The sequence below is a fragment of the Lampris incognitus genome, chromosome 15 (genome assembly GCF_029633865.1).
Source record: "Lampris incognitus isolate fLamInc1 chromosome 15, fLamInc1.hap2, whole genome shotgun sequence".
NCBI lineage: Eukaryota > Metazoa > Chordata > Actinopteri > Lampriformes > Lampridae > Lampris > Lampris incognitus.
This window is the reverse complement of record NC_079225.1, coordinates 9,865,526-9,891,151: the sequence shown is the minus strand read 5'-3', so window position 1 is coordinate 9,891,151 and position 25,626 is coordinate 9,865,526. Positions and strand designations below refer to the sequence as shown.

The 25,626-nt window shown below is 48.4% G+C and overlaps 1 protein-coding gene across 1 annotated transcript in view; it reads left to right on the top strand.

Annotated features, from left to right (window-relative positions):
• The window catches only part of scara3 (scavenger receptor class A, member 3), a 35,459-nt gene extending 11,173 nt beyond the window's left edge, over positions 1-24,286 (top strand). Inside the window, exons 2-12 of the mRNA XM_056294350.1 lie at positions 2,710-2,745; positions 3,039-3,083; positions 3,788-3,907; positions 11,070-11,150; positions 13,380-13,498; positions 15,973-16,217; positions 17,816-18,035; positions 19,553-19,641; positions 21,328-21,520; positions 21,938-22,115; positions 22,194-24,286. Coding sequence (XP_056150325.1) covers positions 2,710-2,745; positions 3,039-3,083; positions 3,788-3,907; positions 11,070-11,150; positions 13,380-13,498; positions 15,973-16,217; positions 17,816-18,035; positions 19,553-19,641; positions 21,328-21,520; positions 21,938-22,115; positions 22,194-22,690 — 1,823 coding nt within the window. The 3' untranslated portion in view covers positions 22,691-24,286. The remainder of the gene's footprint in view (positions 1-2,709; positions 2,746-3,038; positions 3,084-3,787; positions 3,908-11,069; positions 11,151-13,379; positions 13,499-15,972; positions 16,218-17,815; positions 18,036-19,552; positions 19,642-21,327; positions 21,521-21,937; positions 22,116-22,193) is intronic.
• Positions 24,287-25,626: the final 1,340 nt, after the last annotated feature.

Below are 25,626 nucleotides of genomic sequence, written 5' to 3'. Positions count from 1 at the left end.
GTGTTAGAGCTGTGTTAGTGCTATGTTAGAGCTGTGTTAGAGTTCATAGAACTCTGTTAGAGCTGTGTTAGAACTCTGTTAGAGTTCTGTTAGAGCTGTGTTAGAGCTGTTAGTGCTGTGTTAGAGCTCTGTTAGAGCTGTGTTAGTGCTGTGTTAGAGCTGTGTTAGTGCTGTGTTAGCGCTGTGTTAGAGCTGTGTTAGAGTTCAAAGAGCTGTGTTAGAGCCGTGTTAGAGCTCTAGCTCTGTTAGAGCTGTGTTAGAGCTCTAGCTCTGTTAGAGCTCTGTTAGAGCTGTGGGCCCAGAAGGTAATTTTTAACTATTACTGCTGATGTAATGGGACCTTGTGCCATTGGCTCCCACACAAATTTTTGTTAGAGCTGTTAGAGCTGTGTCAGACCTCTAGCTCTGTTAGAGCTGTTAGAGCTGTGTAGAGCTGTGCTAGTGCTGTGTTAGAGCTGTGTTAGTACTGTGTTAGAGCTGTGTTAGTGCTGTATTAGAGCTGTTAGAGCTGTGTTAGAGCTGTGTAAGAGCTGTTAGAGCTATGTTAGTGCTGTGTTAGAGCCGTGTTAGTGCTGTGTTAGAGCTATTAGAGCTGTGTTAGTGCTGTGTTAGAGTTAGAGCCGTGTTAGAGCTGTGTTAGAGCCGTGTTAGAGCTGTGTTAGAGCTGTTAGAGCTGTGTTAGAGCCGTGTTAGTGCTGTGTTAGAGCTGTGTTAGAGCCGTGTTAGTGCTGTGTTAGAGCTATTAGAGCTGTGTTAGTGCTGTGTTAGAGCTGCGTTAGAGCCGTGTTAGAGCTGTGTTAGAGCTGTGTTAGAGCCGTGTTAGTGCTGTGTTAGAGCTGTGTTAGAGCTGTTAGAGCTGTGTTAGAGCTGGGTTAGAGCTGTTAGAACTGTGTTACTGTGTTAGAGCTGTTAGAGCTGTGTTAGAGCTGTGTTAGTGCCGTGTTAAAGTTGTGTTAGAGCTGTTAGAGCTGTTAGAGCTGGGTTAGTGCTGTGTTAGAACTGTGTTAGAGCTGTTAGACATGTCTGCTCAACATGTCCGCTCAACATGTCTTGTCAAAATGTCCTCAACATGTCCTCTCAATAAGTCCTGTCAATATGTCCTGTCAAGATGTCCTCAGCATGTCCTCTCAATATGTCCTGTCAACATGTCCGCTTAACATGTCTTGTCAAAATGTCCTCAACATGTCCTCTCAATAACTCCTGTCAATATGTCCTGTCAAGATGTCCTCAGCATGTCCTCTCAATATGTTCTGTCAACACGTCCTGTCAGCATGTCCTGTCAAAATGTCCTCAACATGTCCTGTCAACATGTCCGCTCAACATGTCCGCTCAACGTGTCCTGTCAAAATGTCCTCAACATGTCCTCTCAATATGTCCTGTCAACATTTCCCGTCAGCATGTCCTGTCAATTTGTCCTGTCAAGATGTCCTCAACATGTCCTTTCAATATGTCCTGTCAGCATGTCCTGTCAGCATGTCCTGTCAAAATGTCCTCCATACTTAAAGCTGAAGAAACCCACACCAAGCTTTCTTTTTCATCCAGCAACGCCCTAATTGGAATGCTACTGGATAACATGAAACACACACACGCACACGCGCACACGCACGCGCGCACACACACACGCACACGCAAACACACACACTCACACGCGCGCACACATATGCAAACACGCACGCACGCGCGCGCGCGCAACGACTTAAGTCTGGCACACAGAACCGACTCGTCTTTATAAGCACTTAAAAGAGCCTTTGTCGTGACAGTCGCTGGTCTTCGCTCCATGACTCAGACCAGTTATAGAAGTAAACAAGTCATCGTTCAGTGACACCACATGAGTGGAACAGGAACACTTCTTCTCTCGGGGTCACGTTTGTGCTTTTATAAGATTGTAGCCAAGTATTATGAGCTCAGAGCGACACAAAGCCGAGCCTCTTAGCGAGCACCGACTTTGGTGCCGGGTGCTGCGGTGTGGGTATAAAGACGTGTTCCGGCTTCTGCTTTTGATTTTGGACACATGCACAGTAATAAAACCTGTAAGTGACTCCAGCCAGATGGGATGTGCCAGTGTCAGGCCAGTGGGCCTTGTTTTCTAACCGTTGTCCTGATTTTAATACTTTCTCCGGTGTGGGATGGGAAGCCGCGTGCACTTCCGCTTCCGGTGTGGGAAGATGGCGGCGCGATTTCACGTTTGCGGCAGCCTCACCCAGTGCCGTCCATGCAGTGTCTTTGTCCACGTCGGCGTCTTAAGTTCGTCTTGGTTTGATGGCTGGGAGAGCTGGCGCTGGGTCGAGTGGGAGAGCCTGGTCTGCTGCACCCTGTGGGCCCAGGGACCACGGCCCTGCCTGGAGCTGTGCCTGAAGAGGGAACACCAAAGGCGGTCTAACAGGACGCGGAAGCGGGGCAGGCTAAGCTAACTGCTAGCCCATGCAGACCAGCAGTTCTGACAGTCATCCTGGCTGGCGTTCGTTCTCCTGGACAGTGATTTTATTTTACTTAATTTAGTGTAGATATATGTGCTAGTTTGGCTATATGTGTTCTTGCAGTTCTTATAGTTTTGGATGTGCGTTTTAGTCTTTGTGTTGCACCACTGTGGGCTGGGGAAACCATATCTCTTGTGCGTAAGTGCATGAAATGAAATGGCAAATAGAGTGTTCCTGATTTCTGATCTTCCCAGTCTGCATCCGTCTCACACCATCTGTCCCTCTCTTCCAGAAGTCTACGGTGGATACGAAAACCAGCTTTTCAAAGGTAATAAATAACCAAGCAGTTTTGTGGTGTTGTTTTGTAAACCCAAAGTAGTACATGTTCCAATCATATCATGCCCTAAAAGTGGTATTTGCTGAAGAAAAAAAGAAGAATCCGGTAACGGTTGCTCAGCCCTGGCCGGTGATCAGGATGCAGTCGGGGTGGGGTGGGGGGTGGGGTGAAACAGGTGGATGTGGGAGTAAATGTGTCATTACAAGTTCACCTCAGTGAAACATTACTCAGTTTAATATCTTTTTTATTAGAACGGCTCGTTTGACTTTGATCTGGTTTTGCAGAGGAGGATCTGACTGGAGAAGAGGAGGAAATGCCTTCGTTCAGAGGTGAGGGTCAACACACAGTCAGCCAGATGCCGGCACAAGCATGCGAACACACACACACACACACACACACACACACACACACACACACACACACACACACACACATGCATGTGTGCATCTGCATGCACTCTTTCTTAAACACCTGAGGTGACGCAAACAAACGCGCACGGCAGAAACAACAAACAAGAAAACATCTGCATGACGTCTCTGCAGCAGCGACATCTTGTGCACACCGGCCGTGCGCGGCTCGTGTGTGAACGCCACGGGTTGACTTCCAAGGGTACGGTTCTGGCTGTTCCGCAGCGCGGGTACGTGTTCGTCGTGTTTGTTTCTGACTGTGCACGTGTCCGTTTGAGGGGGGGGGGGCTTGGGTTGTTTCCGTGCGTCTGCCATGGCGGCTTTCTTATGCGTGAGTTCCACATCTGCTCTGCATATCCCCAAACGTAGTTTGCCGTGTCGGCCGTCTCACCACAGAGTTTTGCCTGCAAAGTGGGCTGTCGTGCAACGTCAGTATCGCGGAGCTGCAAAGCCCTAATGTGACACTTACACCAGTTGAGGATTTGGATGCTAGTAGTTAAAGCAGCTGCATGAAACACCCTGACACAACACTTTACCCCAGAACATTTGTCCGCCATGGTCTTTTTAAACGTTGCACGTTTTCCTAACACCCCTTTGCTAAGTCGCTCGCTTACCCATATTTTCAGGTCGAACCAGAGGTGGCTGTGTGAAGTGTCAGCAGACTCATTCCCTCCAGCTGGCGGTTAAAGTCCTCTATGGATTTGTTGCATTCCTCATTATCACTGTGGTTGTTCTGGCATCACTAGGTGAGTTCAGTTCGGCCTGACTAAGATTTATGCTCCTCTGAATTCCACGGTGGCCGAAGGCCAGAGAACGGTTTGCTTGGGACTCAAAAGCTTATAAATGCAGTTAGCAGAGAGAGGAGAAAATCCACAATGATATTTGGTCTTTATGCTACGTGTCCCACACTCACAAATCCCACCATGCTGCATGTAGAACAATGCCCCCCCCCCCTCGCTGAGGATGCCCGTGGATCATAGGATCTCGGACTGCAGTCATAACATCTGGCCAAAACCTCACCGTGTGTCCGCTTATGGAATCAGGAACACTTTACTGTCGTTTCTTTCGTGTACTTGCGTGCACAAAAGAAACCAACTTCCGTCTCCCCCCAGCCCACAGCAGTGCGACACAAAAGACAAAAACACATATCCCCAAATTCCCAAAATAGCACCAGCAAAGACATACAAAAACAGAGAGAACAAAGCAACAAAAAAAATCCACAACTAGTTAACAACACAGTCCACTCAGTGCAACACAGTCCAACAAATTCGCTGTCCAAGGGATCGAACGTCAGCCAGGATGACTGTCGGAACTGCCGGTCTGCATGGGCTAGCAGTTAGCTTAGCCTGCCCCGCTTCTGGGTCCCGTCAGAACGCCCCTGGTGTTACCTCTTCAGGTGCAGCTCCGGTCAGGGCCGTGGTCCCTGGGCCCACAGGACGCAGCAGACCAAGCTCTCCCAGCCGATCCAGCGCCAGCCATCAAACGAAGACAAACCAAACCTAGACGCAGACGGTGGACAAAGATACCACGTGGGCGGCACTGGACGAGGCCGCCATCTTCCCACACCGGTACTGGGCGAGGCCGCCATCTTCCCACACCGGCACTGGACGAGGCCGCCATCTTCCCACACCGGTACGGGGTGAGGCCGCCATCTTGCCACACCGGTACTGGGTGAGGCCGCCATCTTGCCACACCGGTACTGGGTGAGGCCGCCATCTTGCCACACCGGTACTGGGTGAGGCCGCCATCTTCCCACACCGGTACTGGGTGAGGCCGCCATCTTGCCACACCTGTACTGGGCGAGGCCGCCATCTTGCCACACCGGTACTGGGTGAGGCCGCCATCTTCCCACACCGGTACTGGGTGAGGCCGCCATCTTCCCACACCAGTACTGGGTGAGGCCGCCATCTTCCCACACCGGTACTGGGTGAGGCCGCCATCTTGCCACACCGGTACTGGGTGAGGCCGCCATCTTGCCACACCGGTACCGGGTGAGGCCGCCGTCTTCCCACACCGGAAGCGGAGCATGATGAAATGTGATCCAGTTGATTGCCTGCTGGTGGAAATTCATGGAAAAATTTTTGGCTCAGATGCAAGTACACAAAACACACAAGTAAACACAAAAAAGAGAAATGATCTAGTAAACACTGCATTCATCCAAAAACTCTAGCATGATGGGAAGAAGTAGATGTTGGATTGGAATACAACAAAGACTCTGGGGTAACGCTTAACATAAAGTGCTTGTAATAAGTGTTCATTAATAGGTAATAAGACCCTTATAATCCCTATAAAATGCTTATTAACATTATCATGCCTTAATCAGAATACACGTGTTCATATGCAAAACCTACGTTTCTACGCTCGTCTTGGGTTGTAAGTCCAACCTGCAGGAAACTTGGCACGTGGCATCTAAGGTCCCTCATGATTAAAAGTTATTACATTAATTTTCATAATCCACAAAATGCAAAAGTCATGACTTATAAAGGACTTATTACATATTTACTAATGCTTATTATAGTCTTAACACATAATACCATTAATAAGTATTTTGTAAGGACTCATTAGAGCTTTATTACCTATAAACTAACACTTATTACATGCACTTAATGTAAAGCATTACCGACTCTGCATACTCCGTGTGTGTGTGTGTGTGTGTGTGTGTGTGTGTGTGTGTGTGTGTGTGTGTGTGTGTGTGTGTGTGAGAATAGTAGACGCTCGGTTATACTCCCCTAGATGAGAGGAATGCGGAGCTTGGCCCGGGGTGCTAGGTCAGCTGCTGCGCTACCAGCAGCTTGTGAGGCTGGGCTGGAAGCTGTACGTGTTTATGTTTACATCATTTGAGGCGTCCCAGAGAAAGGCTCCAGAGCCGTGAGAGGACTGACAGAGTGGCTCCAGAGCCGTGAGAGGACTGACAGAGTGGCTCCAGAGCCGTGAGAGGACTGACAGAGTGGCTCCAGAGCCGTGAGAGGACTGACAGAGTGGCTCCAGAGCCGTGAGAGGACTGACAGAGTGGCTCCAGAGCCGTGAGAGGACTGACAGAGTGGCTCCAGAGCAGTGAGAGGGCTGACAGAGTGGCTCCAGAGCCGTGAGAGGACTGACAGAGTGGCTCCAGAGCCGTGAGAGGACTGACAGAGTGGCTCCAGAGCAGTGAGAGGGCTGACAGAGTGGCTCCAGAGCCGTGAGAGGACTGACAGAGCGGCCCCAGAGCCGTGAGAGGACTGACAGAGTGGCTCCAGAGCCGTGAGAGGACTGACAGAGTGGCTCCAGAGCCGTGAGAGGACTGACAGAGCGGCCCCAGAGCAGTGAGAGGGCTGACAGAGTGGCTCCAGAGCCGTGAGAGGGCTGACAGAGCGGCCCCAGAGCCGTGAGACGGCTGACAGAGCGGCCCCAGAGCCGTGAGAGGGCTGACAGAGCGGCCCCAGAGCCGTTAGAGGGCTGACAGAGCGGCTCCATGGCTGACAGAGTGGCTCCAGAGCCGTGAGAGGGCTGACAGAGCGGCTCCACGGCTGACAGAGTGGCTCCAGAGCCGTGAGAGGGCTGACAGAGCGGCTCCACGGCTGACAGAGTGGCTCCACGGCTGACAGAGTGGCTCCACGGCTGACAGAGCGGCTCCACGGCTGACAGAGCGGCTCCACGGCTGACAGAGTGGCTCCAGAGCCGTGAGAGGGCTGACAGAGTGGCTCCAGAGCCGTGAGAGGGCTGACAGAGCGGCTCCACGGCTGACAGAGTGGCTCCAGAGCCATGAAACGGCTGACAGAGTGGCTCCAGAGCCGTGAGAAGGCTGACAGAGTGGCTCCAGAGCCATGAGACGGCTGACAGAGTGGCTCCAGAGCCGTGAGAGGACTGACAGAGTGGCTCCAGAGCCGTGAGAGGACTGACAGAGTGGCTCCAGAGCCGTGAGAGGACTGACAGAGTGGCTCCAGAGCCGTGAGAGGACTGACAGAGTGGCTCCAGAGCCGTGAGAGGACTGACAGAGTGGCTCCAGAGCAGTGAGAGGACTGACAGAGCGGCTCCACGGCTGACAGAGTGGCTCCAGAGCCGTGAGAGGACTGACAGAGTGGCTCCAGAGCAGTGAGAGGTCTGACAGAGTGGCTCCAGAGCAGTGAGAGGACTGACAGAGTGGCTCCAGAGCCGTGAGAGGACTGACAGAGCGGCTCCAGAGCAGTGAGAGGACTGACAGAGCGGCTCCACGGCTGACAGAGTGGCTCCAGAGCCGTGAGAGGACTGACAGAGCGGCTCCAGAGCAGTGAGAGGACTGACAGAGCGGCTCCACGGCTGACAGAGTGGCTCCATAGCCGTGAGAGGACTGACAGAGTGGCTCCAGAGCAGTGAGAGGTCTGACAGAGCGGCTCCATGGCTGACAGAGTGGCTCCAGAGCCGTGAGAGGACTGACAGAGTGGCTCCAGAGCAGTGAGAGAGCTGACAGAGTGGCTCCATAGCCGTGAGAGGACTGACAGAGTGGCTCCAGAGCAGTGAGAGGTCTGACAGAGCGGCTCCATGGCTGACAGAGTGGCTCCAGAGCCGTGAGAGGACTGACAGAGTGGCTCCAGAGCAGTGAGAGAGCTGACAGAGTGGCTCCAGAGCCATGAGAGGGCTGATAAATATAAACACAAGTATAAATAAATATAAATATATATATATATATAATACATATAAATATATCAATATCAATATTGATATATTTATATGTATATATAAAGATATATCAATATATAAATGTAAATAAATATAAATATAATATATAACTATAAATGTGATATATAAATATAATGCAATGATGATGATGATGCTGGTGGCGATTATTATTGTTGTTGTTATTGTTATTATTACAATCCACAAAAGACTTCCCGCCATGTCCCAAAGTTACAAAAGTTAACACACCGGACAAAGCAACAGCAGTAGTGTGCTCACTGAGAAGCGTTTGAGAGCTCTCGTTTGTGCAGCACACCAGCCGTAAAGGCCCGCCCCTCCCCCACACATAGGCATGTTCAGCATCACCGTCCCAGATGGCTAATGCGGTCTAACAGGTGGTATGTGCAGAAGGCCAGGGGACCCTCTCCATACATGCAGGCCTGCTGTGGAACAGTCCTTTATTAGTCCCCTGTGTCAGAGACTTGAACACTGAAATGCAACCAAGCCTTTGGAATGGCATTATTGTTATCGCACACGCACACACACACACAAACACACACACACAGTGTTTGTTGTTGCCCTGGGAGCAGCTTGTAGCCGGTGACCTCCATCCACGGTTGTTTGGGCCCTGTTTGCTCTCTAATGGAAACCTGATGTGCATTGTTGTGCACATGTAATCACGACTTCCTGTCCCTGCCCCGAAAACTACGCCCCCGTTCACGTCAACACGAGGTCTACGCCAGCAAACGCTCCTCTTCACATGTAAAGGCTAAGGACGTTTTCTCATATTTTTCCTTTTTTCCATCCGTGGCCGAGCAGCACCGCCAGATCACCGCTGTCCCAATGCTGCAGCGACCGGGGTTTCAGCGGCGGTTGGAAGAGCACGTGGCATGCACTCTGGCGTGTTCCGCTTCAGGAACTGCTTCAGCATCTTTCCCCATCTTCAGCAGGGTTGGCCCCAACTTGTACCTTTGGCCTTTTTTTGTATTCAGCACGAATTGGGCTCTAAACTCAGATCACACAGCCATTTCCTTAAGACTAGAGGAGTTTTAGCTTTCGGCGTCATCGTTCCTCTCTAGCATGTCCTCCCTGAGGTCCTCAGGCTGTGAGTCTGTTTTAAATCCCCTCTTAAGTCTGCTTTGTAGCACTCTTACGTAACAACATTCCCTGCTCCATTTCTCCTCCAGCCATTTGTCAACATTTGTTGTTTCTTGTTGTCGAGCCGGGAACACACTCGACACCTTAAAGGCTGGTTGTAACCCTGATCTGGTCCTGATGTTGCAGAGTCTGCACCCGTCTGCGCAAAACAGCCCCTTCGGGTCAACACGGCTGGTTGGCATATATTATCAGAATCAGAAATGGGTATTTGTCATTTCATTCCATGCACGTGAAATGAAACGAAATGTCGTTTCCCCCAGCCCACAGCCGTGCAACACAAAAGCACATACCCAAACTACAAGAACACATATATCCAACATAACAAAAACAAAACACAATCACTGTCCAAGACAGCGAATGCCAGGATGACTGTTGGAACTGCTGGTCTGCATGGGCTAGCAGTTAGCTTAGCCTGCCCCGCTTCTGCGTCCTGTCAGACCACCCACCGTGTTTCCTTTTCGGGCGACGCTCCAGGCAGGTCCGTGGTCCCTGGGCCCACAGGACGCAGCAGACCAAGCTCCCTCAGCTGATCCAACGCCAGCTCTCCCAGCCATCAGACCAAGACACACCTAGACGCAGACGTGGACAAAGACACTGCATGGACGGTACTGGGTGAGGCCGCCGCCAACATGAATTCGCGCCGCCGCCTTCCCACACTGGAAAGGGTATCACATATCGTGCAGCAGTTTCACCTCCTGATCGAGCCTCTGACCACAGGCAGCTGTCGTGATTATATCAAACGTGTGTGATTTTTACAGCTCGAATTTGGCCTACCAAATTTGACACAACCCTCTGGTGGCACGGTGGTTAGCGCGGTCGCCTCAAAGCAAGAAGGTACTTGGGTTCGAACCCCGGGGTAGTCCAACCTTGAGGGTCATCCCGGGTGGTCCTCTGTGTGGAGTTTGCGTGTTCTCCCCGTGTCTGCGTGGGTTTCCTCCGGGGGCTCCGGTTTCCTCCCACAGTCCAAAGACATGTAGGTCAGGTGACTCGGCCATGCTAAATTGTCCCTAGGTGTGAATGTGTGTGTGTGTGTGTGTGTGTGTGTGTGTGTGTGTGTGTGTGTGTGTGTGTGTGTGTGTGTGTGTGTGTGTGTGTGTGTGTGTGTGTGTGTGTGTGTGTGTCAGCCCTGTGATGGACTGGTGGTCTGTCCGGGGCTTTATTATGCTAAAATATTGCTTTGCTAGCCCAACTATGCTCTGAACCCTGTGCACACTACCTGAACCAGTGTTCATGTCCTAACCTCACTATTACCCATCATACGCGTACACACTTGTACACCGGTGTACTTGCTCCACAGCCTTTCATATTCTCCTTCCTTCCACCCTTTCACTAGGTCTTCATTGTGCAGCACATTGTAAACTCTTGTCCACTGCTGCGGCTTTATGATAACACCAGGAATCAGAAACACTGTATTTGTCGTTTCATTTCATACACCTGTGCACATGAAATGAAACGAAACGTCGTTTCTCCCAGCCCACAGCAGTGCAACACAAAGACTAAAACACACCCAAGAACTACAAGAACACATATAGCCAAACTAACACGTATATCTAAACTAAAAAAATTACTGTTCAGGAGAGTGAACACCAGCCAGGATGACTGTCAGAACTGCCGCTCTGCATGGGCTAGCAGTTAGCTTAGCCTGCCCCGCTTCCGCGTCCTGTCAGACCGCCCTCGGTGTTTCCTCTTCTGGCGCAGCTCCAGGCAGGGCCGTGGTCCCTGGGCCCACAGGACGCAGCAGACCAAGCTCTCCCAGCTGATCCAGCACCAGCTCTCTCAGCCGTCAAACGAAGACAAACTTAGACGCAGATGTGGACAAAGACACTGCATGGACGGTGCTGGGTGAGGCCGCTGCAAACGGGAATTTGCGCTGCCATCTTGCCACAGAAAGAGTTGAAAAAATAACAAGTGATAGACTTATGAATGGATAAGATGGCAAGAGGACAGATGTATGCAATATTTCACAATCCTCCCCAGAACTCATTTTTCAACAGGAAATGAAGTTGTGATCCTGCTGTTCTACTGTAATTCATTATATTTGTATTCCTGATCCCTGGCCTAATTAGATATCAATACAGTACGCTTTATTTCCTTGATCATATTTTTCTATCTCCCCAGTGTTCAGGAAAGTTGACAGCTTGTCGGAAGAGGAGTCCTTCTACCACAAGAAGATTGCTAAGGTCCAGCAGGGAATCGAAGGTAAGACAGACAGACAGACAGACAGACAGACAGACAGACAGACAGACATGTGCTCTAGGGTGGCGTTACCGAGAATAAATAGGTGTCTATTTTCCTGACACCTGGGCTGCTTCTGGAAGATCATCATTTTTGTCTTTTTTAAGGTTATTGTCAGGGCCCAGTTTTGACAGTATTTCTCTAGCAGATCCAGATGCTGCTGTAGACCCTGTTCTGTGGGTGACAGCAGCACCAGGTCATCTGCATAGAGCAAGAATTTAACGTCCGCGTTGTTTAGGGTGAGGCCAGGAGCTGCAGCTTGTTCCAGTAACGCCGCTAACTCATTGATGTAGATATTGAACAGGGTTGGACTCAAACTGCAGCCCTGTCTCACCCCTCGCCCTTGAGTGAAGTATTCTGTTCTTTTGTTCCCAAGTTTTACTCCGCACTTATTTTCCAAATATATAGATTTGATTAAGTCAAAAACTTTACCCCCTATGCCACTTTGGATGATTCTATAGTATAAACCATCGTGTCAGATAGAATCAAATGCTTTCTTAAAATCAATGAAGCATGCAAACATTTTTCCTTTATTTTTTTGTGAACGTGTTGATTAATTAGGGTGTGTAGGGTGTAGATGTGATCTGTAGTGCGGTGATTTGGTAGAAAGCCAGTCTGACTCCTGCTCAAGACATTGTTTGGTGAGGAAGGCCTGTATTAGGGTGTTAAGAATACAGCAGAAGACCTTCCCCAGGTTACTGATCACACAGACACCTCGGTAGTTACTGGGGTCAAATTTATCTCCACTCTTGTATATTGGAGATATAAGCCCCCTATTCCAGGTGTCAGGAGAGCAGCCAGCTTGCAGAACCAGGTTGAACAGTTTAAGCAGGGCCTTCTGCAGCTCAAGAGAACTGTGTTTGAGCATTTCAGTCCTGATGCTGTCAGGGCCACAGGCTTTTTTTTTTTTTGGTTTGATACTTTGGTGTTTGTCTGTTAGTTCTTCCAGTGAAATTTGGTAGTCAGTTGGGTTCTAATGGTTTTATATATATATATCATATATTTTCGTAATGTGTGTGTGTGTGGTGTTAGTGTGTGTGTTAGTGTAGATAGCGGGACCGAAAACTAAAGCATTTATGATCCTAATCCTTTTTGGATGTGGTAGGTATTGTCTCAGAGAGTAAGGGAAAAATCCCAGAAAATTAAAATTATGCATAATTATGCATAAATATGTAAAATATGCATTTTTCTAAAAATGGCTACAACCACTTTTCTCGGCATTTCAGATGATTCTGAGCATCTCTGATTTTTTCACCTATATAAAAAAAAATTTCTGGGACTTAGAAATGTTTTGGCATTATGCAAAATAATATGCATTTTTGCAAAAATGCACTTATGATCCTAATTTTTTTGGAGGTGGTAGGTATTGTTCCAGAGAGGACCAGAAACATAGCGGAAAATTAAAATAATCATAATAATTATGCACAATTATGCAAAATATGCATTTTCTAAAAATGGCTAAAAACCACTTTTCTCGGCATTTCAGACGATTCTGAGCATTTGGGGGGAGGGAGTTGGAGTGGGGGGGGTTTAGGGGCAGGGGGAAGGTGGTTAGCTGGCAGGATGAAGAGGAGGGAGATTTAGACGGGTGGATAACCAAACCGCTACACTGTAGCGGGGTTCTTCTAGTATATATATATATACATATATAGTTGATTCCAGTATTTCCAGCTTTTCTTTTATAGGTTTTTGCCCAGTTGAGAGGTCTTCTGGCAGTATTTCTTTGTATAGGTTTTAAAAAAAAATGTCCGATTGTCTCCATTTTGAATGGCTACTTCCTGGGCCGGTTTAGAATTCAAAATTTTCCCAGAACAGATTTTCATTTAAAGACTCTTCAGTGTCTCAGAGAGTTTTTTTTTGTAGTGATCTTGCTTTTTCCATTTTAAAGTTTGTTTATATTCTTTGAGTATCTCACGGTATTTTTGTCTTCATTCAGTTTTCTGTGGTTGATGGTGTTCTCGATTAGATATTTGTCGTAGTTTCTTTCTTGCATTTCTGCAGTCTTTATTGAACCATTTTTCTTTTTGAGGTCTCCGATTCTGCTTATTGTTGGACTTTTTTTCAGTTTAGCTTTGATAGCTGATTTATTAAACATTTCATTAATTTGTTTAACTGCCAGGTTTACATCACCTGAGTTTGGTTGGAATGGTGTTAGAAGAAATGTGTTAATGTCTCTCTCTCTCTCTGTAACAGATCTGAGCTCCACCACCAACTGTTCAGGCTGTCTGGATGTGACTCTGTACAGCGAGGAGATCAGCAGGCTGAAGGGAGAGTTTGAAGACATCCAGAGAATGATACTAGGGCAGGAGCAGGTATGGACACATCCAGAGAATGATACTAAGGGAGGAGCAGGTATGGACACATCTAGAGATGATACTAGGGCAGGAGCAGGTATGGATACATCTAGAGAATGATACTAGGGCAGGAGCAGGTATGGACACATCCAGAGAATGATACTAGGACAGGAGCAGGTATGGACACATCTAGAGAATGATACTAGGACAGGAGCAGGTATGGACACATCTAGAGAATGATACTAGGACAGGAGCAGGTATGGACACATCTAGAGAATGATACTAGGACAGGAGCAGATATGGACACATCCAGAGAATGATACTAGGACAGGAGCAGGTATGGACACATCTAGAGAATGATACTAGGACAGGAGCAGGTATGGACACATCTAGAGAATGATACTAGGGCAGGAGCAGGTATGGACACATCCAGAGAATGATACTAAGGGAGGAGCAGGTATGGACACATCTAGAGATGATACTAGGGCAGGAGCAGGTATGGACACATCCAGAGAATGATACTAGGACAGGAGCAGGTATGGTGGACAGAACGGCAATGCACCGACTGTCCCTCCCACTTTTCAAATTTGGTCGTGTGAAAATGCATAAACCTCATTGTGATGAATCTCATTACAACGAGGTTACGATGTTCTGTGGTTTGATTGCATCCCTGTGACTGGAGGGTTGTCCAAGTTGACATACACTATCTGCTGTCTATTAAATTCCTCCTTCATCATTCTTGACTCTGGCCAACTCCCCCTCCTCCGTTAACCCTGGACCCGGCCTTCCAGATACAGGCTGCTGGATAGGGAATGTCCACCTCTGCTTTTCTTTTCTTTTTTTTCCTTTTCTTTTTTCATGGACCCCCCCCCCACCCCATTTCCCCCCCAATTGTATCCGGCCAATTACCCCACTCTTCCGAGCCGTCTCGGTCGCTGCTCCACCCCCTCTGCCGATCTGGGGAGGGCTGCAGACTACCACATGTCTCCTCCAATACATGTGGAGTCGCCAGCTGCTTTTCGCCTGACAGTGAGGAGTTTCGCCAGGGGGACATAGCACGTGGCAGGATCACGCTATTCCCCCCAGTTCCCCACCCCCACCCCAACCGACCAGAGGAGGCGGTAGTGCAGCGACTAGGACACATACCGACATCCGGCTTCCCACCCGCAGACACGGCCAATTGTGTCTGTAGGGATGCCCGACCAAGCTGGAGGTAACACGAGGATTCGAACCTACGATTCCCGTGTTGGTAGGCAACAGAATAGACCGCCACGGTACCCAGATGCCGCACCTCTGCTTTTCTACTTGTCAGCCTCTCACCCAGTGCACCTTTTTCAGATACATGGCTGACGTACTTCCGCTTCATCTCAGCAGGCAAAGGACCAGTTCTCAGTTCCCTGATATGCTAAAAAAGCCATCTTTATGTCACCTTGGATTCTGGTGGGCTCGTTTATTTTGTGTTTTTCAACACAACAGAACAGCATTTGCAATCAATATATATGCATGTTTCTGTTGTCAGACAACTGCGCAACTTGAAAAGAAGGGACTTGATTGAGTCACGAAATGCTAATAGCCCTCAAATTACCGTTGATTAGCCAGTTAGCATTTTGTGACTCTTGATCAAATCATTGCACAGATCAGATGCAGCCATCTGACAAAAGACTATGAAGATATGTCAATGAGAACATCTGTGTTGTGTTATATGTTCTGCTGCAACATGAAATGAGTGATCCCAGATGGAACTGAAGGCGACAGAAAACTGGCTTTTTAACATTGCGGTCAGCGGGGAAGAAGCCCCGTTCAAACCGCTAAGCGGAAGTGGAAGCATGTCAGCCACGTTTGCTATGGATTCAGAGCATGAAAGTGTCTTTTTTCATCCTCTCCTCCCTCTGCTGATACGTTAAGCTGTTCTTTCGCTGGCGTCCAGGTAGCGTGGCGGTCTATTCCGTTGCCTACCAACACGGGAATCGCCGGTTCGAATCCCTGTGTCACCTCCAGCTTGGTCGGGCATCCCTACAGACACATACCCACATCCGGCTTCCCACCCGCCGTGTCTGCGGGTGGGAAGCCGGATGTGGGTATGTGTCGTGTTCACTGCTCTAGCGCCTCCTCTGGTCAGTCGGGGCGCCTGTTCAGGGGGAACTAGGAGGAATAGTGTGATCTTCCCACGCGCTACGTCCCCCTGGTGAAACTCCTCACTGTCAGGTGAAAAGAGGCGGCTGGCGACTCCACATGTATGGGAGGAGGCATGTGGTGGTCTGCAGCCCTCCCCGGATCAGCAGAGGGGGTGGAGCAGTGACCGAGACGGCTCGGAAGAGTGGGGTAATTGGAAAGGTGCAACTGGGGAGAAAAGGGGGCGGGGGATCCCCGAAAAAAGCTGCTTTTCACAGACTCTACCTATATGTTTCTCTATCGCTTTCACGCTTGTGTTCGGCAACGTTCCCTTTTATCCTCTCTTCTATCCCTCTTTCCCAACCACCCACACCTTTCAGGTGTTGGACCAGGCCTCCCAGACCCAGTCCACCCTCAAATCTGCGAGCAGCCGCTTGACCCGCGACGTGCAGAACCACACCGTGTCAATCAAGCTCCTGAACCAATCCCTGGAGAGATATACGGGCCAGGTGGAGGGCTGGAAAGATGTGATTGACGAGACCGATGAGCGAATGAAGACTCTGTCACAGGACCAGTATGACCTCAGAGCGACGATACAGCAAGTGAACACTACTGTGGCCCTCAGGTGAGATCAGTGACCAGCTGCCGGATGGACCGGAAGACGGGCGGAATGCATTTAAAAAGAGCGATCGAGGAGATGAGAGGATGAACGTGATCCCCACTCCAGCTTCTTTTACTGTTGAAACTGAGACTTGAAGGCTGCTGTACTACATACATCATAGATACAGCCTACTGAGTTGGTCTCGTACATGTACTGCAGTTTTCTATATGTGACTCCATTCCAATATTTATTATGAATTAATGGATTAATGATTTTATTAGACGTTGATGTGATCGTTGTAGCGAGCTGTATTGTGATTACAAGCTTTGCAGATTGGAAGTAGTGACTGGGCCCGTGAGTTACTTTCAGTTTACCTTTTAATGAACTTTAACCTGCGATGGCAGTGTTCCCTGCTGTTGAACCTTAAAGCTCGAATAGTGGCATTCACAAGTATTTAGAGACATAAATACTCCTTGTATTGCACCAGGGTGGCATGGTGGCCCAGTTGTGAGAATTGTTGCCTCACATTAAGAAAGTCCTGGGTTCAAACCCCAGGCCGTCCCGGCTCCTTTCTCTTTTAAAATTTTTTCTCCCCAATTGTGCTTGACCAGTTACCCCACTCTTCCGAGCCGTCCTGGTCACTGCTCCAAGCCCCTCTGCCGGTCCAGGGAGGGCTGCAGACTACCACATGCCTCCTCCCATACATGTGGAGTCGCCAGCCGCTTCTTTTCACCTGACAGTGAGGAGTTTCACCAGGGGGACGTAGCGCGTGGGAGGATCACGCTGTTCCCCCGACCGACCAGAGGAGGCGCTAGTGCAGCGACCAGGACACATACCCACATAAGGCTTCCCACCCGCAGACGCGGCCAATTGTATTTGTAGGGACGCCCGACCAAGCCGAAGGCAACACGGGGATTCGAACCGGAGATCCCCGTGTTGGTAGGCCGGAGAATAGACCGCTACGGTACCCAGATGCCCCCGTCCCAGGTCCTTTCTGTGTGGAGTTTGCACGTCCTCCCCGTGTCTGCGGTGGGTTTCCTCCGGGTGCTTCGGTTTCCCCCCACCATCAAAAAGACATGCATGTTAGGGTTAATACTCCTGTCTGTGCCCCTGAGCAAGGCAACGGAAAGAAGCTGCCGACTGGTCCTGTACAGTAGGATGGGTTAAATGAAGGAGACAAATTCGCTCTAACGGTACAACGACGAAATAAAGTGCAACAATCTTGTGCATTACAACTCCAGAAATAGACCGTAACGCAACGTAACACCAAGGATCCAAACTATCGACATCAAGTTCTGCAGTGTGGTGATAACAACAGAACTTACACGAGCAAAACTAACACGAGTTTCCAGCAGATGTGAACATCTGCACTGCATTAGAAAAGTTCCATATTCCCCATATAACTTGGTATGAAAGTCCCCTTCCAGTGACTCGGACAAGACATTTCTAGACAGGCCCTACAAGCAGAGTCCTGGTTAACAATGTAAAACAGGTGTCCCCGGCAGATGGAGAGGTAATCGGGCGGTCCGACACCACACTCTGACATTTGTTTTCAGACGACGTTAGCGCGGGGTGAGCTGGGTCAAGCACGGCAGAATTCTAAATCGCATCTCCGCTCGCAGCACCATGTGGATGGACGCCTTGCAGAGGAAAGCCGACGAGGAGACTCTGGTGCTACAGAAGATGACGGCGGACTGGCAGAACTACAGCCGCGTCCTGAGCGCGCTCAAATCCAACTCCAGCAACACCATGCAGACGGTGCGCAGCATCCAGAGCGGCATCTCCGCCACGCACCAGAGGATCAGCATGTCCTCCGAGATGGTCCATGACCTCACCTTGCAGGTGTGTTTGTGTGCATGTGTGTGTGCATGTACGTGTTTTGGTAATGCTGTCATTGAGAGGCGCTTTAAACGATGGGAATCACATACTGGGGCGGGTTTTCAAGTGACAAGGGTAACAGTTTATTTTGCGCCCACGTGGGCATGGGGTGGAGGAATTAACGAAAATGAAGCTCCTCCGAAGCTTAGGGCATCCTGCCGGAGAGGATGTGCTTCTGGAAAGTGTCGGTAGAAACACAGAGCACAGGGTAAGCAGTGTCGAGGGAAAGGGAAAGGGAAAGGTACAGACTTATTGCCCATTCATCCATAGCCCAGGCTCCTTATCCTGGTCACAGTCCACGGTCAGTCCTCCACCTAATTCCTCAGAACGCCACACACAGTTCCAGTGAGACCACAAAACACAACCGCAACCCAACACTTCATTGCGCACTTGCACTCTTAGGTCATTAACCAAACCTTGGGAGTGCCACGACTCCACACTAGACGCACCTCCTTCTGTGCTGCGCTCGCCTCTGGTGCTAGTACTACTGGTTCGCCACCATGCCTGACTTGTGTTGCTAAACAAACGAGCGAGTGTGCTCCAGAACCCGACCGGCACACACCTGCTTGGTGCTGAACGGTCACGGTTTCCACTTCGTTTGGACTGCAGCGAATCCCCGGGTGACTCCAGTACGTTTGCTGACATCCAGCTTAAAAGCCGTGTAAAGGCTCAACACACAGCTGTCTTGGCACTCTGTGACGTCACGCTGTGTTTACCCCGCTGTGCTCAAATGAGCCGGGCTTTCCTGACTCCTCAACTGCGGCATGTGAGACTACGCAGTGCCGCTGGTGCCTCCCTGCGTCAGCGACTAGTACTGCAGGTGTGGACTCACAGGACATCCGGGTAGCGTAGCGGTCTGTCCCGTTGCTCACAGACACAATTGGCCGTGTCTGCGGGTGGGGAGCCGGATGTGGGTACGTTTCCTGATCGCTGCACTAGCGCCTCCTCTGCCGGTCCGGGGAGGGCTGCAGACTACCACGTGCCTCCTCCGATACATGAGGAGTTGCCAGCCGCTTCTTTTCACCTGACAGTGAGGGGTTTCGCCAGGAGGACGTAGCGCGTGGGACGATCACGCTCAGGGGCGGAGCGTGGGTCTCAGCACAAAGGGGGCGGAGCTTCTCGATGAGCCCTTGTGATAGTCATTTGTGCATGTGGGGGGGGGCATGTTATGACCATACTCATACATCAGCATGCTTTTAAAGGGGGGTATAACGCATACTCATAAACACATGGACAGTACATACACAAACAGAATCACATGATAATGCATGCTCATATGTACACGGCTCTCACACAACCACCTCAACACACACACACACACACACACACAGTACGAAAGAGGGGGAAGACATATCTATGAAGAGTTACAATTCATTTGGTATATGTGTGTGTGTGTCTGTGTGTGTGTGTGTGTGTGTGTGTGTGTGTGTGTGTGTGTGTGTGTGTGTGTGTGTGTGTGTGTGTGTCCATTGTCTCTCCAGGTGATGAACCTGCAGATGCAGCTGGACAATGTGACCTCCTTCATGGATGAACATGAGGAAAACATGCATGACCTTCACTACCACTCCAGGTAATAAGCTTGCATGCACAAATACACTCAAACACACACACACACACACACACACACACACACTGGCAAAAACACAAACCCAGTAACGCACTCTCATCCCAGCAGGAGCTTATACCCACAGTAAAACCCTTAATAATAATAATAATAATAATAATAATGTATTTATATTTACATAGCCCTTTTCTAAAACATGTTACAAATTGCTTTACAAAGGAATAAAACTAGACAAGGCAAAAAATAACAATAAGACCAAATAAGTAAGAGTAAAAATAAAAACAGTTTAAATAGATAAAAACAAATATCAAACATTTGCAAAAGCTTTCACATAAAGAAAAGTTTTAACAAGGGTCCGCGGTGGCGTAGCGGTCTAAGCATCGGCTTTGTGTCGATGCAGTTGCCCACTGGGGACTGGGGGTTCGCGCCCCGGTCTCGTCAGATCCGACTATGGCCGGACTCGGTGAAGCAGCGATCATTGGCAGCGCTGTCTTCGGGAGGGGGGCGGAGTCGGCTTGTGTTCGTCACATGAATGCGTCTCTGCGGGTATCGGGAAAAAGCAGCGGTTCGGCCTGGAGTCGCCTTGTCACGAGACTGCCGGCCGGAGAGATGCAGTTGGCGAACGCATGCAGTACGAGGGTGGGTGTTTGAACTAAAACAGGGATCGATTGGCCACTAAATTGGGAGAAAAGGGGAAAAATCAGAAATAAATTTATAAGAAAAGGAAAGTTTTAAGACGAAATTCAAAAGAAGCTAGAGACTTGGTTTGTCTTAGTTCAACAGGAAGAGCATTCCACAGTGTGGGGGCTCTAACAGCCAAAGCCCCATCACCCTGTGTGACAAACCGAGACGTGGGAATAACCAGCAGGGCTCCATCTGCAGATCTTAATGGTCGAGGGGGGCCTATACCATGTCAATAAATCACAAATTTATGGGAACAAGACCGTTTAAAGCCTTAAAATTGAGCAATAAAATGTTAAAATCAATTCGAATTATAACAGGGAGTCAGTGTAGGGAGGCAAGCACAGGAGTGATAGGGTCATGACTCTGTCCCAGTAATGAGCTCAGCAGCTGCGTGTTGTACCTACTGCAGACGGTGGAGGGAGCCCTTGCTGATACCAGAATAAAGTGCATTACAATAGTCAAGCCGAGAATAGATAAAGGCATGTATAATTTTTTGCAGATCGGCAACTGATAAAAAAAATGACTTAATTTTGGAGATTAGCTTGAGCTGGAGAAAGCACGACTGACCAACATGTTTGATTTGATTATCAACATTGAGGTTAGCATCGAATATTACCCCAAGATTCCTAGCAGCTTGCTTAAGACTACCTGACAGACCACCAATACTAGTAACAAAAGGGCTGATGGAATTTTCGGGCCGAACAGAATGACCTGAGACTTATCATTATTAAATTTGAGAAAATTTTCGGACAGCCAGGATTTAATGTCAGAGAGGCAAGTTGTGAGATTTGCTAGGGCGCTAGGATCTGTGGATTTTAGTGGCATGTATAACTAAGTGGTGTCAGTATAAAAATTGTACAACACATTGTGATTTTGAATGACCTGGCCAAGGGACAGCATGTTTAGAGGAAAGAGAAAGGGGCCAAGAACTGAGCCTTGAGGGACACCACAATATATGGTGCCTTCATCCTTACTATCCCTTGTTGAACCCTTCTTCTTCCTCACCAGGTACTATGAGAACCGCACAGGTGAACGTTTCTCCACTTTAGATGGCCGTCTGAATTCCATTGAGTTGGAGATTGAGACCATTTCCTCCAGCATAAATGCCACTGTCAGCCATGTCCAGAGCATGTACAAATACATCAACATTGAGAGCTCCTCCTGCCAGAGTCGTCTGGGAAGCCACACTGAAGATCTACAGGTTGTTGCTAAAAGATACATTCTCCATTTTGCTCCATTCGATTTTATTTTTTAGATCGTCTGATTTTATGCGCAGTATCCGTAAATGTATGTGCCATTCGGAAACTATATCAAATAATGCAGGTCAAGGCTCAAGTCCCGAATGGACAAAAAAACAAAAACGAAAACGAGCAAAAACAAGAGGGATTTCCCTGTATAGAAGATACAATGTATCCTCCCATATCATCCATGAGATGTGTGGGTGAAGACAGGTTCTATTTTTGTTTTGCGTCAGATTTGTATCACAGCATTTCATTTGCAATCTTAGTACACTTTTGAATAGTTTTCTTTTTCTTCATCTCAGTCTTGCCCTCCTACCTCTTCTCCTACTTACTGTTTATATCTTCTTCTGTTACTTATTTGTGTTTTTTTCCTCCAGAATTTGAACAACACCGTATTGCTGCTCCTCCACTTAGCTGATACACTGAGGCAACAGTACATGTTGTTGAGTGTCCGTCTGGATGTGGATGTCAGGAACCTGTCCATGGTGATGGAGGAAATGAAGCTAGTGGATACGCACCATACCCAACTCATAAAGAATTTTACCATACTCAAAGGTATATGTTAACGCACCTCACTGAATGCAAGCAAGCACATTACACATGCCTTTCTTAATTTCCACTGCTCTCCCATAGGTGCTCCTGGGCCACCAGGCCCCAAAGGGAACCGTGGCGAGGCTGGTGCTAGAGGGCCCATGGGTCTGACTGGGAGCAAAGGTGACAGGGGTCCTGTCGGCAGCCGCGGATTCCCTGGAGAGAAGGGCCTCATCGGATCGAGGGGAGTGCAAGGTGAATCAGGCCCCACCGGCGCCAGAGGCGTAGCCGGGCTCAAAGGAGCCAAAGGGTCTCTCGGTCAGCCGGGCCCCCGTGGTGAGAGGGGCGAGAAGGGTGACATGGGGAATGTCGGCAAAGATGGGTTGGTAGGACCAAAGGGACCACCGGGGATCCAGGGCCAGGCGGGGCTGCCAGGAATCCATGGGATGCCCGGCCCCAGGGGAAAACCAGGTCCAGTGGGGCCACCTGGGCCACCAGGCATCCCTGGACCTCCAGGTTTACCATACCACCCTGACAAAACCACTACACAACAACGTACCCGCAGGGACACATGGACTGCTGGCTCTAAGAGACAGTAAAAAGGAGATTGAAACATAAAAGGAAGTGGATGGAGAGGAATTCAGAGATTGACAAAACTGGAACTGATGGAATATCTCTGATATGTACGAAGGAGCGAAGGAATTACTGATAAAAATTAATGACAGGAATTATAGCCGTGATGACTTTTGATGCAGCAGATGAGCGTCGTTTCATTTCTATGGGACAGCACAAGGCCATTAAGAAACTCGTGACTTTTTGAGGTAATATGTTTCAATTACGTGTCATGACAAGTACACGTTTTACCCATTTTAAAAATAACATGGCTACTAAAGGAGGACAAAGAAGAACATTTTGGAAACAGCAAATGTATTTACTGCCAGAGAACCCATTTCTTTTCCTTTAATCCACTTGACACTGACACTTCCCATACCAACAATCACCAAGATTTGAACAGATTCTGGACTTCGTGTGGTACTTTGAGACAAAACGCCTACACGTATTGGTTCTGATGCTACACTTCATTGAGCTTCCCTGGCACACAAAAGCCAATTTAGCCGTCTGCCCATGCCAACATAGGTTACCCAAAAGGTCAGCGTGCCAGCAAAATGAGCTTGCATCCTACAAAAGCAAACAAAAGGAAAAAAGCCTTCCTTGCTGAGTTCAAAGTTTGATTAGAAATGTAATGTAGAATGAGAGAGGAATATGTGGTGGAGACTGATTGTCAAGAAACCAAAGCTGCATGAGCCTATACGTTTAACACAGACTTATGATATACATGAAATGGGCATTTTCAAGTTGCTTGTTTTTTTTCCTCGCTCTGATTGAATCAAGTGTACGTTCCCATTGCCTTGCACTGCCACGCGGGTGCAGAAAGGATATCAACTTGCTTTTATATTTCATGCAAAATGACCTGAGGTTTTGATACATTGCACTTTAATAGTTCATTGAAGTGTGAAAATCTGTTTACTATCTTTTTCACTATAGCTTTTCAGAGCAGGCACTCTGAATGTTTTCTCTGGTCAAGAGAACAGAATTCTAATGGTGATGTTTATTTGAGAAATGGAAGTCGCAGCACGTGCGGCCTCCTGTAGGGTTTCTTATTTAGTCATGTTGAAGTTGCTTGAACTGTGATTCATTCATGGCCTCAGAAGAATGCTTTTATGAGATTTGTTTGCTGGACAAAAACAAATGTGATAAACCCTCGGAACAAAGTAAAGAATGCTCATGTTTTCCTCGTGTAGACCCATGTGTTTGTGACATTGTACAGTGCTTTTCCAGAAGCTCATATGGGAAACTCATTCCAAACATACCTAAATGATCATGTATATGTTCAGCTCATGTAAGGAATCCAAATACCAAACTAGTTACCCATCCTGAAGCAATGACAGCATTTGCAATCGCTTCGTTTTGTTTGATAATTTCAGCTGAACCTCTGAAGACCTTATGCATTACTCGCTTATGAAGATAGTACATTGATATACGCAATTACATAATCATGTTTCCTTCATTATACATCTCGGGAAGAAATACTGAGAATGGAGAAAACGATATAATGCCATCATTTTTTGTAAACGTGTGTTGTTATGAAATGCGACTGGCTTGCATAGAACTTCAATAAATGCTTTTAACAGCCCCATTCTTGTCAGCCGCTTCCTTCCAGCGCCCAGTGCCACTGCAGCCTGCAGTCCTGATACCAGGCCTTGAAAAGGAAAGGGAGCGGTTTTGTTCATTAATTCGGAACACATGTCGGCCCCTCCCGTTAGATATTTGAGGTTTGTTTCCAGGGACTTGTTTGGACTTATTATTCAAATTGACTCTTTTGTTTTAATGCAGCCAGTCTTTGACAAAAGCAGAGTACAGCACAGACCATGTCAGTACAAATCTGCAGAAAAAAACCCCCCACATTGGACCTAAAATCATAGTTTTGGCACTTTTTACTAACTATAACTACGGTCAAGGAGAGGGTTTATTTTACTTCCCTCTTTCCCTTTCCTGTCTTCAACCCCTTTCAGATTTTACTCTTTTCCAGAATATTCGGTGTTTGTGTGAGAACTGCACTCGTCAAATGACCCTCGATTAAGAAGACGTTTTGGGTGGGGAACAAAGGTTCGATAAGACTGCGGCAACAACCATAATCTGCTGCTGAAAGTCTGTTTCATAACATTTTCCTCACTTTCACTGCCTCTTCTGCAGCATGCAATGTCTCTCGTGAGATGTCGGGGAATTCGATCTCCAACAAAAACTTCCTCCAAGAACCCCCCCCCCCCCACTCCCATATTCCTGCGGTCTTGTGACTGTTACTTATGAGCAAACGACCATTGACTTCAAACCACCTGCTGTCTTCACCCCAAAAACACGCTAGGGAATAAAAAGGTTGTGGAGTGTAACCGCAGAGGGCGGAAAGGTGCAGTTCCTCAACGCAGTCATTTTTTTCCGTTATCTTTATAACAGGAAAGGATGGTTATAAAATCTAAGGCGTGTCACATTTCTGAGTGAAATCGCTGAACTATCTGATGCTTAGGGGGATCCTTCATTCTATCGCCCACCCCACCCCCACCCCCCTTTCAGTCCTCCAGCAGACTTGTAGTGAGCAAGCCACCAGCAGTGCTGAGACAAAGCTAAACCATTCCCACATGTGGAACCATAAATCACCAGTACTTCTGCTGAACTGCAGCGGGACGGATTTACTGGACACACCATTAGAAACGGCACCACACAAAACCGCAGAGAGACACAGAGACAGCGCGGAGATACTGGGGTGGAGAGGAATACAGGCAATGACACAAACGAAACGAGAAAGCGGTGAGAGGAAGTGGAGAAATGTACACTCAGGGGCCACTTTATTAGGGACACCTGCTTGTTTAAATAGCCAGACATGTAGCTGCTACTCAATATGTAAAGCACGCAGACATGACCACGACTTTTAGTTGTTGTTCGATCAAACGTTAGAATGTGGAGAATGCGTGATCTAACC